Source organism: Crinia signifera, chromosome 9, assembly GCF_055691185.1.
Source record: "Crinia signifera chromosome 9, ASM5569118v1, whole genome shotgun sequence".
Taxonomy (NCBI): Eukaryota; Metazoa; Chordata; class Amphibia; order Anura; family Myobatrachidae; genus Crinia; species Crinia signifera.
The window spans coordinates 3045484-3061528 of NC_139225.1; the positions used below are offsets into that span (position 1 = coordinate 3045484).

The window sequence follows — 16045 nt, forward strand, 5'->3', positions numbered from 1 at the left end:
TGATACCACCTCAGTTAATGATAAATAGTTTTCAATGTGTTTCAAGGTCTCTACTTACTAGGGATAGTGGGAATGATTGGTGATGGTCATTAATGGTTATGAAATAGCGCCCTCTGGAACCGCAGTACAGACATCAGGAAAGGTGCCAGTGGCCTTATGTGGAAGCAATAATGACAGTAGAGAAAGTATACAACAACGCCGTCTGCTCACGGTGTGTATGTCCTTCTACTATACAGAGAAAAGGTGATCTGCTTCAGACGGACACCTCTACAAAGTCTTCATCTGGAACAAGGAACTAGGGGGCAGATGTATTAAGCCTGGTGAAGTGGTAAAGTGCCTGGTACTGTCCAACCTGCCCCTAACTGGCATTTTTAAATTCAGCCTGTAACTCGACATTTAGGAGCTGACTGGCCAGTAATAAAAGTACCAGCTAGCGTCAGTGGCATGAGACTCCAGCATAGTCACCTTCTCACCTTATATGGGCTACACAACCAGAGATTATAGCATGCAGCAATTCTGCAGAGAATTCATCTGATCTTTGTATGTAAATTAGTCAGCATTTCTCAAAGACCAACCGGTGCTGTCATTAGTAGAACTGGTGGCTTCTCTAATTAACATCCAACCACTTAGTAGGGTTTTCCCGATTTAAAGAACACCATAAGCACGTAGTTACACGAAAAATATATAAACCCTCTCATCAGTCCTCATGATATACAGACAGCTGCAGATCAGGATAAGAGTAGGACAACTGTAGCCTTGCAGGATGACAAGTGCAAGGGTATATGTAGAATGTACAGAATTGGGTTACAATCAAAAATGCATTTACCTTCCATTTATCTCATCAATTCATTTTGTATTATCAATAGTATTTTCTAAAGATTTCATATTTGATATTCATTTGATAAAAAAATAAAATAAATAGCCCGTACTTTACACTATAATATTCATGTATTGCTCTATTGCTACAGATGATACTATTTCACGCATGTTCCAGAACAGGACAATTCTCCTTAAAGGATGTCGGGGGAGAGGAAGCATTACCGCTAGACACAACAAGAGATAAGAGGTCTGTCCGTAATCCAGCAGATCTGTGTATTGGACAGGGCAAGTGTCCTTCATTCTGATTATTGTTGGACAACCTCACCTTCACACCGTCCAGGACGGCCTTTATGACCTCTCTCACAGTTGTTACCACCTCCTTATCCTCGGAGTTCACCCCTTCTAGCATCACCTGATCAGACCAGCGAATGAGGTTGGCGAGAGACTGGTACACTCGGCTGTAGCAGGAGGAGATTGCGGTGCTGTCAACAATAAATAGAAATGTAAGTACAGGGCTTGAAAGCATGACGGCTTTAGCTGCAGTGGCCAGGGTATGTGACTAAGGACAATAGAAAAGTCAATAGATTCAGCTATAATGGAAATGTCTTCTACTAAATAAAAATACAAAAATAGAAAGGAATTATAATTATACAAAAAAAAAAAAAAAAAACATTACTCTCGACTGGCTGCATCATGAAGGTGGTAGTGATACTTGAGAAGCGACGTGGGGATTGGCAATCACGTTTTCTAGAACCACAAACCTTTGCTGAGAGTGCGTATCCACCTGAACCAGCGGCAGAATGGCTTCCAGTACTTTACTGGCCGACCCCGGCAGCATCACAAGCACCATCTTGTCTACAGCCATTTTGTCTACAATGGTCTTGAAGTACCGCAAGGCATTGACAACCTCCTTTTCCTGTTCTTCCAGGCGGCTGAGAGTCTAGACAAGGGATGACGATGAGAAAACAAGCTTCTATAGTGCTGTACAAGGTGGTCGCATACATTAAGACCTTTCACTGAGGAAGAATTTTACCTGGAATTCTACATAAATAATTCAAATGTAATACCCCCACTATACATGTAAAAGCCAAAGTGGGGGAATTTTTGGAAGCATTGCATCTGACGGAGCAATTCAATGGTTAGCTGGTTTTCGCAGCCAAAGGCGTCTAACTGGGCAAGATCAGTGTGAAAATCGATCGAAAGAAAAATTGAGTATTGCCCGTGTAAAGTGATGGGTGATTCGGTTTGGCAAAGCAATTGAACAGCCCCCTAAACGCCTGCAAAAGGTTTTTGAGGAATGAAGGCCACAAACCCTTACAGATGATAGACTGAAAAATAAACCGGACTTCTCTTATAATCAGACATGGAAATGATAATAATTAGTTCTTGTTTAAGGGAAGATCCAGCTCTCGCTGGTGGGATGCGGAATGTTTGGCTCTGGGAGCTGGGTGGGGAACATCTCAGCTGTTGGGCGTGGTGGAATACTGGCCTCATAGGGATGATAGCAGAGAGCCCACACTCCAGCTGTAGGGTGGGAGATCTATTGCTGAAATCTACGAGAATCAAGGTGACCCCTTGTATCCTACCAAAAAAATGACATGCCACAAAGTATTTAAAGCAGGGAATATAGATTGTAAGCTCCACTGGGACAGGGACTGATGTGAATGTTCAACTATACTCTGTACAGCGCTGCGGAATATGAGTGCGCTATATAAGAAACTGTTAATAAATAAAATAAACATGAGTTTTTCCCGCTTCATTCTCCCATTACACAATAGTGGATGGTTGTGTAGTTCCACAGCAGCTGGGGGGCCGCAGGGTGAATACCCCTGCTGTAGACTTTCCAGAACATAAAATCTACCTCTAAGTACAACTGTCTAATGAAATGAAATCTCCTGGATAGATAAAGCGAATGGTAACCACTTACTTTATTAACCGGTTTCTCCTCGGTCTTTACCGCCAGGTCAGCCGACTTGCCTTTCTTGGAGGGAGTTCGTTTAATGATCTTGGGAGAATGGGAGAACTTGTCTTTCAGCTTCATAGTGAAGGAGGAGAGGTGGGAGCGCTGGCTGTCTGAGGACAGATAGGACAACAGGGCAAATATCGTCAGAATGATGGAACAATACAAATCATTTTTAATTAGAATTGCTCCTATTATTAAATCCTTAAAATAAGAGTTACTGTGCATTATATATTGTAAGCATGCGAGCAGGGCCCTCCTACCTCCATGTCTGTTTGTTTCTACCCAGATTGTTTAATCATTGTGGTTTCCAATTGTAAAGCGCAACAGAAAATGCTGCGCTATATAAGAAAGTGTAACGGAATCTGCTGCGCTATATAAGGAAAGGTAATAAATAAATAATTATAAGACCCCACGGTACAGCACTAGGTACAGCCATGAGATTAAGTATACAGAATTCTTGATGGTTTTACTAAAACCCAACAGTCAGTGTACCGACATCGATATCCCAACTGTTAAATCTCGACTTGCAGGGGCTATTCTCCCTCGTGGGGGTCCATAGAAGGGAATAGAACCTATGTTGAGTGCAGCGAACCCTCAAAAGGTTTCGATGCGCTTGCCCCCCTGTTGGAGCACTGGCAGTTGGGATTCCGATGTAATCGGAATCCTGACTGTCTGGCCGTTATACCACACCCATTCAATACTAATTATTATTACATTTTATTTATAAGGCAACACAAGTGTTTGGCCGCGCCGTACATAGAGCACACATTATAACAATACAGGGTACACAGGAGTAAACATAACAGTAAAGGCCCATACACACTGGACGACTGAGGTGAAAGTCGCCCAAAACAGGAGGTTTGAGCGGCTTTCAGCTCAAAGCCGCCCAGTGTGTATGGCCCGGCGGTGACCGCTGCTGCACTCTCCCGCAACATCGCCGGGAAAGCCATTACACCAACAGATGAGCGGCTTTCAGGACGGCTTTGCATAGCGCTACGCTATACAATGCCGTCCTCCCCCATGTCCTGTCTATTTAGCTGTTTAATTTCAGCAGAACGGGAGCACGCATCGGCATCAAATCGGGATCGAGAGCTTAAAAACATGTTCAATCCCCATCCGATGTCTATGCGATCCCGATTCGATTTTGACTATATAGTCTAAATCGAAGGGTAAATTGCACCATGTGTACAACACATTTAAAAAACCCAATAATTTGCAAGCTGGCAAATTCTCAGCCTGACCCTGGTAAAGACCAGCACCGAGTAGTAGCAGGTAGTTTGCTTCTTCACTAAGAAATATCTGTGTGTATTAGGTAACGGGAATAAATCACTTTAACTTCAAGCAAGAAGACGCTAGCACACTACAGTATGTTGTGCTATCTAATACCACCCAAAACTGGATGAGATTTTGTGTGCAATTACACTATAAAATAAAAAATAGACGTAGCAATTTGCACAATTAATTCAACAAATTAGCAGTTATCTTACAAAAAGAAAAACACACAAAATTTGAACCAAAAGGCAACATCTTGTAAAAAAAAAAAAAAAAAGGGACCTGTTGTGTCATATTGTCCATTTTTCCATGACGTTATATAGTGTTAAGGGTCTTACAATCAGTCACATGACCTACAGTATTGTGTAGTTATCCCGTCTCCAAAAGTCATGTGACCACTAAGGAGCTTGGTGACTGACTGGCCGAGACCAGGTTACACATTCAGGTAATGCATAAACCAAACGCTTCCACATGGGAGACATCGCACCTAGACAACTGCTTTATAGGAAGCTCCAGATGGAAGCTGAAACTAGAGATGTGGAAGCGTCACCAATGCTACGCTCAGGTCTCAGCAGCTGCTGTATGCAGGGAGGGACAACGCTCAGCATGAGCAATGCAAAAACTTTTTTGAAAAACCACAGCTAGAAATAGTCTGACGAGTCAAAACGTAGAGGCCGATATCACAACCATCGCTGTGTAAGTTCCCAGCAGCTGTGAGATCAGGCTGTGAGGGGTGGAATGGGGCGTAGAACTGGAACGGCACGCACTAAACGTCTAATGATTGAAGTACGCCATGAACTTCTGTAGGGTAATGCCACACTGGGAATACAACCACATAAGCATGTCAATCAATCGGACTAAGGAGAGATTCTGCCAAACTCTAATATCAACTTCACATTTGACTGACTTGCAGGAACACAAAAATGGTCTTGTTCTGGAGTCAGGTATAAATAATCTGTAGGAAAAAAAAACAACTAAAAAAATTTAAAATGTTCTACTATTTTGCCTTTACGCAGGCAGGCAGACAGGCAGGCAGGCAGGCAGGCAGACAGGCAGGCAGGCAGACACAGACAGGCTGGTGGACACTTTATCCGTCTACTCCATAAGGCAAGTAAAGACTGTAATTTAGGTATAGCATACACCAACACAAAGGTGCCACCTAGGACTAAACAGTGTGGGAATAAAGCAGTTTTACCACACACCATTATATAGATGCTGCAGAACACAGCCACTTAAGTGGAGATCTAGAGTACATTATGAGTATGGGACTATTCAGGGACACTAAAGGCACAGCAGCGACACAAAAACATGCGAAACCCGTACAAGGCGCCTTAAATGCGGCTTAGGTGATCTGTTGAAGAATTGGCATATCAAGGTTCGGTATGACGGCTGCCGGTATTCTATTGCGTGGGGGGGGAGCGCAAAGAAGCCCCTTGCGGTATCGCTGCACTTGCCACCCCCCCCCCCCCCACAAGGGAGAATGTCTTCTATTGGTTGGGATTTTGTATATATATTGTATACTGGTTATAAGCACTAATTAGCGCCAGAACTGAACTTTTTGAGTATAGTGTTCACCCTGTCGGGCGGCTTCCTTTTATTAACTTTCTTGCCCCAAAAATTGATACATGGTATCGGTATCAAATTTGATTTATTAAGGATTCATTATAACTCAAATAGCCCCATACTGTTTGGGCAAATAAAATAAAAATTACCTCTAAAAATATTTTTAATTTAGAACACAATAGCGGCTTAGTGCCTTAAGTGTTTTCTGGTATGATACATCAAAGACATCCTACAAAATATATAGGGTTCTGCAAGTGTCATTATGGCCACCAGCTTCATTACTGGTAGATGATGTCTTAGAGCAAGGATGGGAACCTTCTGCCCTCCAGCTGTTGTTGGACTACACATCCCAGCATGCCCTGCTACAGCTTTGCTATTTGACCATACTAAAACTGTTTCAGAGCATGCTGGGATGTGTAGTTCAACAACAGCTGGAGGGCCAAAGGATCCCATCCATGCTTTAGAACAGGGGTGGGGAACCTCAGGCCCTGAGTGACCCACCCACCCGGTGGCTTTGCTGGGAGTCAAGTACAGGGGAATTCTCGTGAGAGGTCGGTAGTTCTTTGGCAACATTCCTCTTAATTAACAGCAGCCGGATACTGTCAGCCCTATTCAGCAGCAGCCGCCGGAGCGTGGGACGGCTGCAGCAGGACAATTTGTACAAGAAATGTATACATATGGCATTTTTTCAAACCCAGCCTGTCTTTTTGAAAATTAGGAGCCGATTGGTCGGGATCACGACTGACCGGGGCTATTCTTACTCCTGAGGGTCCACAACCCCATAAAGGGAGAACAGAACCTGTGGCTTCTCTGCACTCGCCCCGCTGTCGGAGTACCGGTGGTCTGGATTTCGATGTTGCTAAAATGAACGTTGGAGCCGCATACCACACCTGCTTGACTACAGGTGACTTAATTATTACCTCAATTTTATGTAACCATTTGCAATGGCAGAGTTTGGGTAACCCTGCACTAGCGGCCAGGGCACCCGAGCGGTAGGCCGGGCCCCGGTAAAATTTTGGGGGCATGGCCTAATTGCGGGAGGCGTGATTAGGCCACGTCCCCAAAATGTTTAGAGGGTGAAAACACTTTAAAGTTGAGGTGGGAGTGTTATTGACATCCCCCCCCCCACCCCCCCAGCAGCACATACCTCCAGCAAGCCTGGGCCCGGGTAATTCGTACACGGCCTTCCCTCCCCTCCTCTCGGCGGCTTCAAACATACCAGACCCCACATAGGGACCTTTCACTGGCATGAAAATCACAAAGCTATAAAAGCAGGCAAATGAGAGGAATAAATCTCTAAATGAAAGTGATCTGTAATGCCGCAGGTCAGCGGACAGGCAGCGTGTACAATCGGTGTGTGAGCCATGTGACTATAAGTGACCGGATGAGGAAGCTTGCCGATCCCTTACAGGGCGCAGGGAGGAAGATGGCATCTGTGCACTGCCAATGCCTCAGACAGCTCAGTGACAACACAGGATTCACACCTCAAATGAAATCTGTCAGCTGTGCGCAGCTTCTGGTAAGGGCTAAGTGCAGTCATTCCCGACATGTACAGGAAACGGCAGACACTTGTCTGGAGTACAAAGAAAGGATGCGAGATTAAGGAACCATTATATCAGATATCAGCGTCTCCAGGAGCTTTAGGGCTGTGTTATCAGAGAAGACACTGGTCCATGTGGAGACTACGCTCCAAAGTGTGCACCCTATAACCCCATGTCTGCATACAGTATATACCACAGCCCTGCCCCGCCAGGCAGCTACAGTACCACAGCCCTGCCCCGCCAGGCAGCTACAGTACCACAGCCCTGCACCGCCAGGCAGCTACAGTACCACAGCCCTGCACCGCCAGGCAGCTACAGTACCACAGCCCTGCACCGACAGACAGCTACAGTACCACAGCCCTGCCCCGCCAGGCAGCTACAGTACCACAGCCCTGCCCCGCCAGGCAGCTACAGTACCACAGCCCTGCCCCGCCAGGCAGCTACAGTACCACAGCCCTGCCCCGCCAGGCAGCTACAGTACCACAGCCCTGCCCCGCCAGGCAGCTACAGTACCACAGCCCTGCACCGACAGACAGCTACAGTACCACAGCCCTGCACCGCCAGGCAGCTACAGTACCACAGCCCTGCCCCGCCAGGCAGCTACAGTTCCACAGCCCTGCCCCGCCAGGCAGCTACAGTACCACAGCCCTGCACCGCCAGGCAGCTACAGTACCACAGCCCTGCACCCCCAGGCAGCTACAGTACCACAGCCCTGCACCGCCAGGCAGCTACAGTACCACAGCCCTGCACCGCCAGGCAGATACAGTACCACAGCCCTGCACCGACAGGCAGATACAGTACCACAGCCCTGCACCGCCAGGCAGCTACAGTACCACAGCCCTGCCCCGCCAGGCAGCTACAGTACCACAGCCCTGCACCGCCAGGCAGCTACAGTACCACAGCCCTGCACCGCCAGGCAGCTACAGTACCACAGCCCTGCACCCCCAGGCAGCTACAGTACCACAGCCCTGCACCGCCAGGCAGCTACAGTACCACAGCCCTGCACCGCCAGGCAGATACAGTACCACAGCCCTGCACCGACAGGCAGATACAGTACCACAGCCCTGCACCGACAGGCAGATACAGTACCACAGCCCTGCACCGACAGGCAGATACAGTACCACAGCCCTGCACCGCCAGGCAGCTACAGTACCACAGCCCTGCACCGACAGACACGGATTATGAAAGACACATTATGTAACTGTCTACTAAAATCAAGTCTTGCCTGCGGCTACATTCCCAATCTATTCAGGGTCTGGACATAACATGAAGCGGCTAGAAAAGAGTAATGGGCACAGAAGTACATGTACATTTTATTTGTTTAGATTCAGCCTATAAAAGCCGCTTCAGCTAGGATAAGGCAGATGTCCCATACACTGATGGGGGACGCGCTGTACACTGATGGGGGGGGCGCTCCCTACACTGTGGGGGGACGCAATCCAAAATATACTGGTAGGTTATTTGGCTGCTAACAAAACGACCCTAGAATGTCTGTGTGCGCGTGTACATGAGAGAGACGGACAAAAATCAATACATGTATTTATAAAATGAAAAAATGCATTAGAGTAGGTGAACAATGGCAGCGGGACGGGGACGGGGGGATTGGTTTGGTGACACCAGAGTGGAATTACTGATCAGACCCTGGTTCCGGAGCAGTAGTGCAGCCATGCGTAGGATGCGCTATTCGGACAATGATTGCAGCAAAGTCCCACCGGCACCATCGGCCACATGAGGAATGAAAGGGAATCCAGTTGTGGGGAAATACTACAAGGTTATCAACTGGAAGGTAAGATTCCCCTAACAAGACAATGGGGGGAATTCAATTCAGACAGTGGTGACAATGCCCGGCTGCGCACATATCATTTACAGTAGGGTCAGCATTGCGTCCATGTCGTAGAACCGAACCCCACGCACCACCCATGTGTGTGACCCGAAGCCGCAGATATCCCGGGTTACTGCACCTGAACCTGGGGTAGCACTCAGCTGAAATAAGCCCAGCGACTTGGCGATTCCCCCACTATTCCATATCGGAGTCGGATGTAGGCTCTTGAGTAACACAGATATTGGGGGTTCTCACGTTCTTATGATTCATTTTCAGTGTTTGAAAATAAGAAAAAAAGTCCCAAATGAGATGAAAATAAACCAAGGGGTGAAAACAAAAGTAACAAATCAATGAATTACTCAGCTCTTCTCACATCCTGTAATGGTTGCCTAGAAGCGTTCATGTGTGTATATACTGTGCAATCTGTACACTGACAAAGTATTACAATGTTACAAGCCACCTACAGGCAGTGGAAGCAGCCATCTCATCCAGTCCTGGCACTCTGTGCCATGCTAGGAACCCCAGCTCATGGATGTGGCTCACAAGCCAGGCCCAGTATATAGAGGTCATCCTCTGTACCCGAGAGGCGACTATTTACCTGTCATGTAATGCTGCCAGTGTAGGGACCTGCAGCAGGGAACGGAGGCTTGATCACAGGCTGCAGGTAGGGAAGACAGTTTTTGTAATCCCTGGATGCAGGATTGAAAAAAAAAAAAAAACCTCAATCCAGGGATTAGTATACACACAGAAATATAGCCAGCAGCACCTCACCTCAATACAGGAGTAATGCGTCACCCTAGGCACACACCAACCCCACTGACGGTCACTGCTGCATTAACAGTACATTGTGATCCAACACACGGGGAGAACGCTGAGAAGAGGATTGTCTTCCGCACTTTGCTCACCAGACAGGAGGGGTGATCTGTAATGCAGCTGGTCTTATGGAGTGTAGCGATGTGTGTAGATGAGTGTTCTGAGTGATGTTAGATCGCTCAGCACAGCAATAGGTCAGTGATGTGTGCTGAGCAATCTGTCCAATGAGAACGCTGGCCTCGACCGATTAATAACCAGCATGCTGGTTATTAATCGCCAGGAGACAGCGATGCGCGGCCCCTATACACACAGTGATGTAGGGGCATTTTCTGAGTGATGTCGTTAAAATAAGTAACAATCGCTCAGAAAATGCCTGTGTATCGCTACATGTGTAGGGCCCATAAGCCGCTGATTGGACGGGAGCGTGCCGCACAGTGCAGATAACATGCACAGTGCACTCCCAGCCGATTAGTGACCGGGACATGGGACTCCTCCTATTCTCATAGCTGTTGGGAGAACCTGAGAGCTCCGGTAAGGTTCCCACTGTCCCCGGCCCAGCGTGCTCTCAATATGGTGAATCCTGGGGTTGGCTATGCTAGCTGCAAGCTACCCATCCTTTTATTGTGCTACATACACACAGATCTGCAGTATGATTGTTAGCATCGATGGCAGGTGTCTTTTTTGGTTGAATACACGACAGCGCTGAACCACGGTGTCAGGAACAGTTGTATGTCGAGGTTCTAACAGCTGCCAGGAAGGGGATGTACAGTCTCCCAGCGCGGTGCTCCGGGCTCTGAGCGCACTACCCAGCAATAAGGCAAACGTAAACACAATCACTGGTTAATGTACAATAACAGACCTGACGCAATCCTGCTTGTGGTGTCTGTAATGATCAGGGAATTGGTGTCATTGTACTAATTCCCGACAGATGTTAATCCTTTAATATACAGCATACCTAGAAGTCAGAGCAGGTAATGAGCTTACCGTGTGGATGAGGCAACAATGTCCTGATACAAGGTGGCAGGAGAGTGAAAAGTCCAGGCTATGACATTTGTTTGCACATACCTGCCGGAGCAAGTACAAGAAGCCAACCTGATGTCACACCTGCGTATTGCCGGTGAATCACCCCCTGTACGTGAATCATACAAGAAAGTATTCCTAGCCGGAAGGCTTTATGAGATTACATCAGTGGCTGAAGGAAGCACCTGAACTACACAGATACAGAAACCTACCCACTTACTACTGAGACAGAGGAGCACACTGTGGTGTGACGCAGGGAAGGTGTACGCTGCTGTACAGCCTGTGTGGGGTACTGTATGTGAAGAGGATGAGCACACTGTGGTGTGACGCAGGGAAGGTGCACGCTGCTGTACAGCCTGTGTGGGGTACTGTATGGGAAGAGGATGAGCACACTGTGGTAAGATGCAGGGAAGGTGCACACTGCTGTACAGCCTGTGTGGGGTACTGTATGTGAAGAGGATGAGCACACTGTGGTATGACAGAGGGAAGGTGCATGCTGCTGTACAGCCTGTGGGGGGCGTACTGTATGTGAAGAGGATGAGCACACTGTGGTGTGACGCAGGGAAGGTGCACACTGCTGTACAGCCTGTGTGGGGTACTGTATGTGAAGAGGATGAGCACACTGTGGTGTGACACAGGGAAGGTGTACGCTGCTGTACAGCCTGTGTGGGGTACTGTATGTGAAGAGGATGAGCACACTGTGGTACGATGCAGGGAAGGTGCACACTGCTGTACAGCCTGTGGGGGGTACTGTATGTGAAGAGGATGAGCACACTGTGGTGTGACACAGGGAAGGTGCACACTGCTGTACAGCCTGTGGGGGGTACTGTATGTGAAGAGGATGAGCACACTGTGGTAAGATGCAGGGAAGGTGCACGCTGCTGTACAGCCTGTGGGGGGTACTGTATGTGAAGAGGATGAGCACACTGTGGTGTGACACAGGGAAGGTGCACACTGCTGTACAGCCTGTGGGGGGTACTGTATGTGAAGAGGATGAGCACACTGTGGTGTGACACAGGGAAGGTGCACACTGCTGTACAGCCTGTGGGGGGTACTGTATGTGAAGAGGATGAGCACACTGTGGTGTGACGCAGGGAAGGTGCACACTGCTGTACAGCCTGTGGGGGGTACTGTATGTGAAGAGGATGAGCACACTGTGGTGCGACACAGGGAAGGTGCACACTGCTGTACAGCCTGTGGGGGTACTGAATGTGAAGAGGATGAGCACACTGTGGTACGATGCAGGGAAGGTGCACACTGCTGTACAGCCTGTGGGGGGTACTGTATGTGAAGAGGATGAGCACACTGTGGTACGACGCAGGTAAGGTGTACGCTGCTGTACAGCCTGTGGGGGGTACTGTATGTGAAGCGGATGAGCACACTGTGGTATGGCGCAGGGAAGGTGCACACTGCTGTACAACCTGTGTGGGGTACTGTATGTGATCACAAATGATTTGGGATTTATGAACTACAAAGAGCAGGATGTAACAAGGATATAATACTTCCTACTTACTTGTGTATCCTATTTTAGAAACATAAAAAGTATTTTCCTGCCTTCAGATAAAGTTATTGGTTTCTACACACAGTAATACAACTTATGGTGCCCATACACTAGGGAGATATTGCACACAATCATACAATTTCCACCGCATCTGTGCGATAAATAAAATGTGTCCCCCGATGCGATATACTGGTCAAATCTGGCATCTCAAGATATTATGTGATGTACAAATTTATTGCATGTGGTTTTAAACAGATGCGATTTATCGCAATGCGATGTGATCTGTCAGTTTATATACCCCCAGCCCTCATACAGCTGGGTCCCAGCTACGTGCACCGGTCAGCCGGTATCCCATAGGAATAAATAGGGAGGCAGACGGTCATAACACCGTGTAAAAGTGCGCAACGGGGCAATGACACCTCACTATAACGGAGGATCAGCCCGTGTTCTCTGGCAGGTACCAAGCATATGGTTTATCAGTCACCATGGTAACCGCTGTGATGTCATTGGTTATTCCAGCACCTTGATTTCCAGTGGATGAGAGAACAGCAGCTGGCAGCGCTCTCTGCACTCTACTGCATCCTGCTGATCACTGCTGTTCCACTATACAGCGTCTACACTGTAACCATCTGGATGGAGGACAAACACAAAAGTAACAAAGTAATAATGTAACCGTATAAAACAGGAAGGAACAGCTGGGACGCCACAGACTATTATCAGGGATGCAGTCGGATGGTCGAGTGTCTAGATCAACAGTCATCAGGTCGACCGCTAACGACTGATAGGCCAGAGGTCAACAATAGATCAAAACAATCAAATGGAAAAAACTGTCAAAATGTCGACTTGATTTTTCACGATTTTACTTTATATGACTTGTTCCAACTTTACTATCTCAGCGGGCATAGAGGGAGAATTAAACAGTGTGCGGAGCGCAGGGAACAGATGTGGTTTACTTACACGGTGTCCATGGCAACATAGACTCCAAAAAATGTGAAAAACTCATGTTCAGCTTTTTCATGTCGACCATTTGACTCTCGACCTTTTCCATGTTGACCTTTCAAATGTGTCGACATAAATGGCCATTAGTTGTCGACCTATTTCTTCTCCCCGCTATGACCCATACCAGCTGATGAACCATGTTGGGGGCACATTCTACATTCTCATTGTACCGAAACATTTCCTGCTATTGTGACAATTCAATTGTTGTGATCGGGCGACCAACGGATCAGTGTAACTGCTGCACCATTTGGACATCTATAGTCTGGGGGTGGGGGAACTTCAACACATGGACCCCAAATTAGTATAGCGGTCCCCTCACCATGCTTCAGGCCAGGTACCGCACTGCACCGCCCGCTCCCATGTGGGCGGTAAAGCATCCGGACTGCGTCTGGCATCACTGTTGCTGAGCACGGAGGCAGATTTTACTGGGGAGCCGGCAGTCCTGCGCCCAAATAACCTACCAGTATATTTATTTATTAGTACCGCCTCTGGAAACTAAACAGACCAAAGTGAAAGCAATTTTTGCAGGGACACTGTTTCAAACTTGCTGGATATGTAGAGGAAGCTGTGACGACAGAGATTGGCAGAAAGAGCAGATAGGGACTGGGAGTGGAGTGTTTGTGGGCTAAAAGCTCAAAAGTGAAAGTACATTGCAGAAGACACCATTGTGACGGGGTTTTAGCTAGTCATATATAAATGGGAGCCCTTCCAGAATAAACTCCAGCCTAACATTGCTTGTACAGACTCCACTATCCAATGAATGAAAAACATATATAAAACAAAAATAAAATCCACATTGACTATCCTGTAGAAATGGTAAATCACCAGCACTGAACAAGCTATTGTGCATCTGGCTCATTATTACAGGGTTAAATCCAGCGAAGGGCCTAATTAATCCTGCAGGGTAACTGGTGCTGAACTTCACGCTAGGCGCATCCTCGCAATTATCACTCCCACCAGTCTAATGAACAAGAGTCTCGTTAGCAGCCAGCCATGCGTTACGCAGCAGCACACAGTGCTCCCGGCCTATGGCTGCATCTATGCTGGCTGGACTGATGCAGACTGCCATTAGCTCACACTGTCACTGGCCATGGCCTTGGAGCCAGAGAGATTGGGGGGGGGAGACGACCCTCATACTGTTACATGAACAGAGATTTTACATAATAGTGAAACAGGATGGGGGGGTGGGGAGGGACAGCAAACATGAGGTAGACGGGGTGGGAACAAGACAAAAGGCAGAATCTGTGAGGAATAGTAATGAATGAGAAGCTCCTATGTAAACACATCTCAGTTACTACAGGGACTGTACGGCATTGTCTGCGCATCTCAGTTACTACAGGGGACTGTACGGCATTGTCTGCACATCTCAGTTACTACAGGGACTGTACGGCATTGTCTGCGCATCTCAGTTACTACAGGGACTGTACGGCATTGTCTGCGCATCTCAGTTACTACAGGGACTGTACGGCATTGTCTGCACATCTCAGTTACTACAGGGACTGTACGGCATTGTCTGCACATCTCGGTTACTACAGGGACTGTACGGCATTGTCTGCGCATCTCAGTTACTACAGGGACTGTACGGCATTGTCTGCGCATCTCAGTTACTACAGGGACTGTACGGCATTGTCTGCACATCTCAGTTACTACAGGGACTGTACGGCATTGTCTGCACATCTCGGTTACTACAGGGACTGTACGGCATTGTCTGCGCATCTCAGTTACTACAGGGACTGTACGGCATTGTCTGCACATCTCGGTTACTACAGGGACTGTACGGCATTGTCCGCACATCTCAGTTACTACAGGGACTGTACGGCATTGTCCGCACATCTCAGTTACTACAGGGACTGTACGGCATTGTCTGCACATCTCTGTTACTACAGGGGACTGTACGGCATTGTCTGCACATCTCAGTTACTACAGGGACTGTACGGCATTGTCTGCACATCTCAGTTACTACAGGGACTGTACGGCATTGTCTGCACCTCTCAGTTACTACAGGGACTGTACGGCATTGTCTGCACATCTCAGTTACTACAGGGGACTGTACGGCATTGTCTGCACATCTCAGTTACTACAGGGACTGTACGGCATTGTCTGCACATCTCTGTTACTACAGGGGACTGTACGGCATTGTCTGCACATCTCAGTTACTACAGGGACTGTACGGCATTGTCTGCACATCTTAGTTACTACAGGGGACTGTACGGCATTGTCTGCACATCTCAGTTACTACAGGGACTGTACGGCATTGTCTGCACATCTCAGTTACTACAGGGACTGTACGGCATTGTCTGCACATCTCAGTTACTACAGGGACTGTACGGCATTGTCTGCACATCTCGGTTACTACAGGGACTGTACGGCATTGTCTGCACCTCTCAGTTACTACAGGGACTGTACGGCATTGTCTGCACATCTCAGTTACTACAGGGACTGTACGGCATTGTCTGCACCTCTCAGTTACTACAGGGACTGTACGGCATTGTCTGCACATCTCAGTTACTACAGGGGACTGTACGGCATTGTCTGCACCTCTCAGTTACTACAGGGACTGTACGGCATTGTCTGCACATCTCAGTTACTACAGGGGACTGTACGGCATTGTCTGCACATCTCAGTTACTACAGGGACTGTACGGCATTGTCTGCACATCTCTGTTACTACAGGGGACTGTACGGCATTGTCTGCACATCTCAGTTACTACAGGGACTGTACGGCATTGTCTG

The 16045-nt window shown here is 47.7% G+C and overlaps 1 protein-coding gene across 5 annotated transcripts in view; it reads right to left on the reverse strand.

Annotated features, from left to right (window-relative positions):
• The window catches only part of RAPGEF1 (Rap guanine nucleotide exchange factor 1), a 108650-nt gene that overhangs the window by 56407 nt on the left and 36198 nt on the right, over positions 1-16045 (reverse strand). For all 5 annotated transcript variants that reach the window (XM_083160914.1, XM_083160912.1, XM_083160911.1 and 2 more), the window contains exons 2-4: positions 2747-2892; positions 1581-1759; positions 1145-1301 (exon numbers count right to left, since the gene is read on the reverse strand). In XM_083160914.1, the coding sequence (XP_083017040.1) occupies positions 1145-1301; positions 1581-1759; positions 2747-2892 (482 nt within the window). The remainder of the gene's footprint in view (positions 1-1144; positions 1302-1580; positions 1760-2746; positions 2893-16045) is intronic.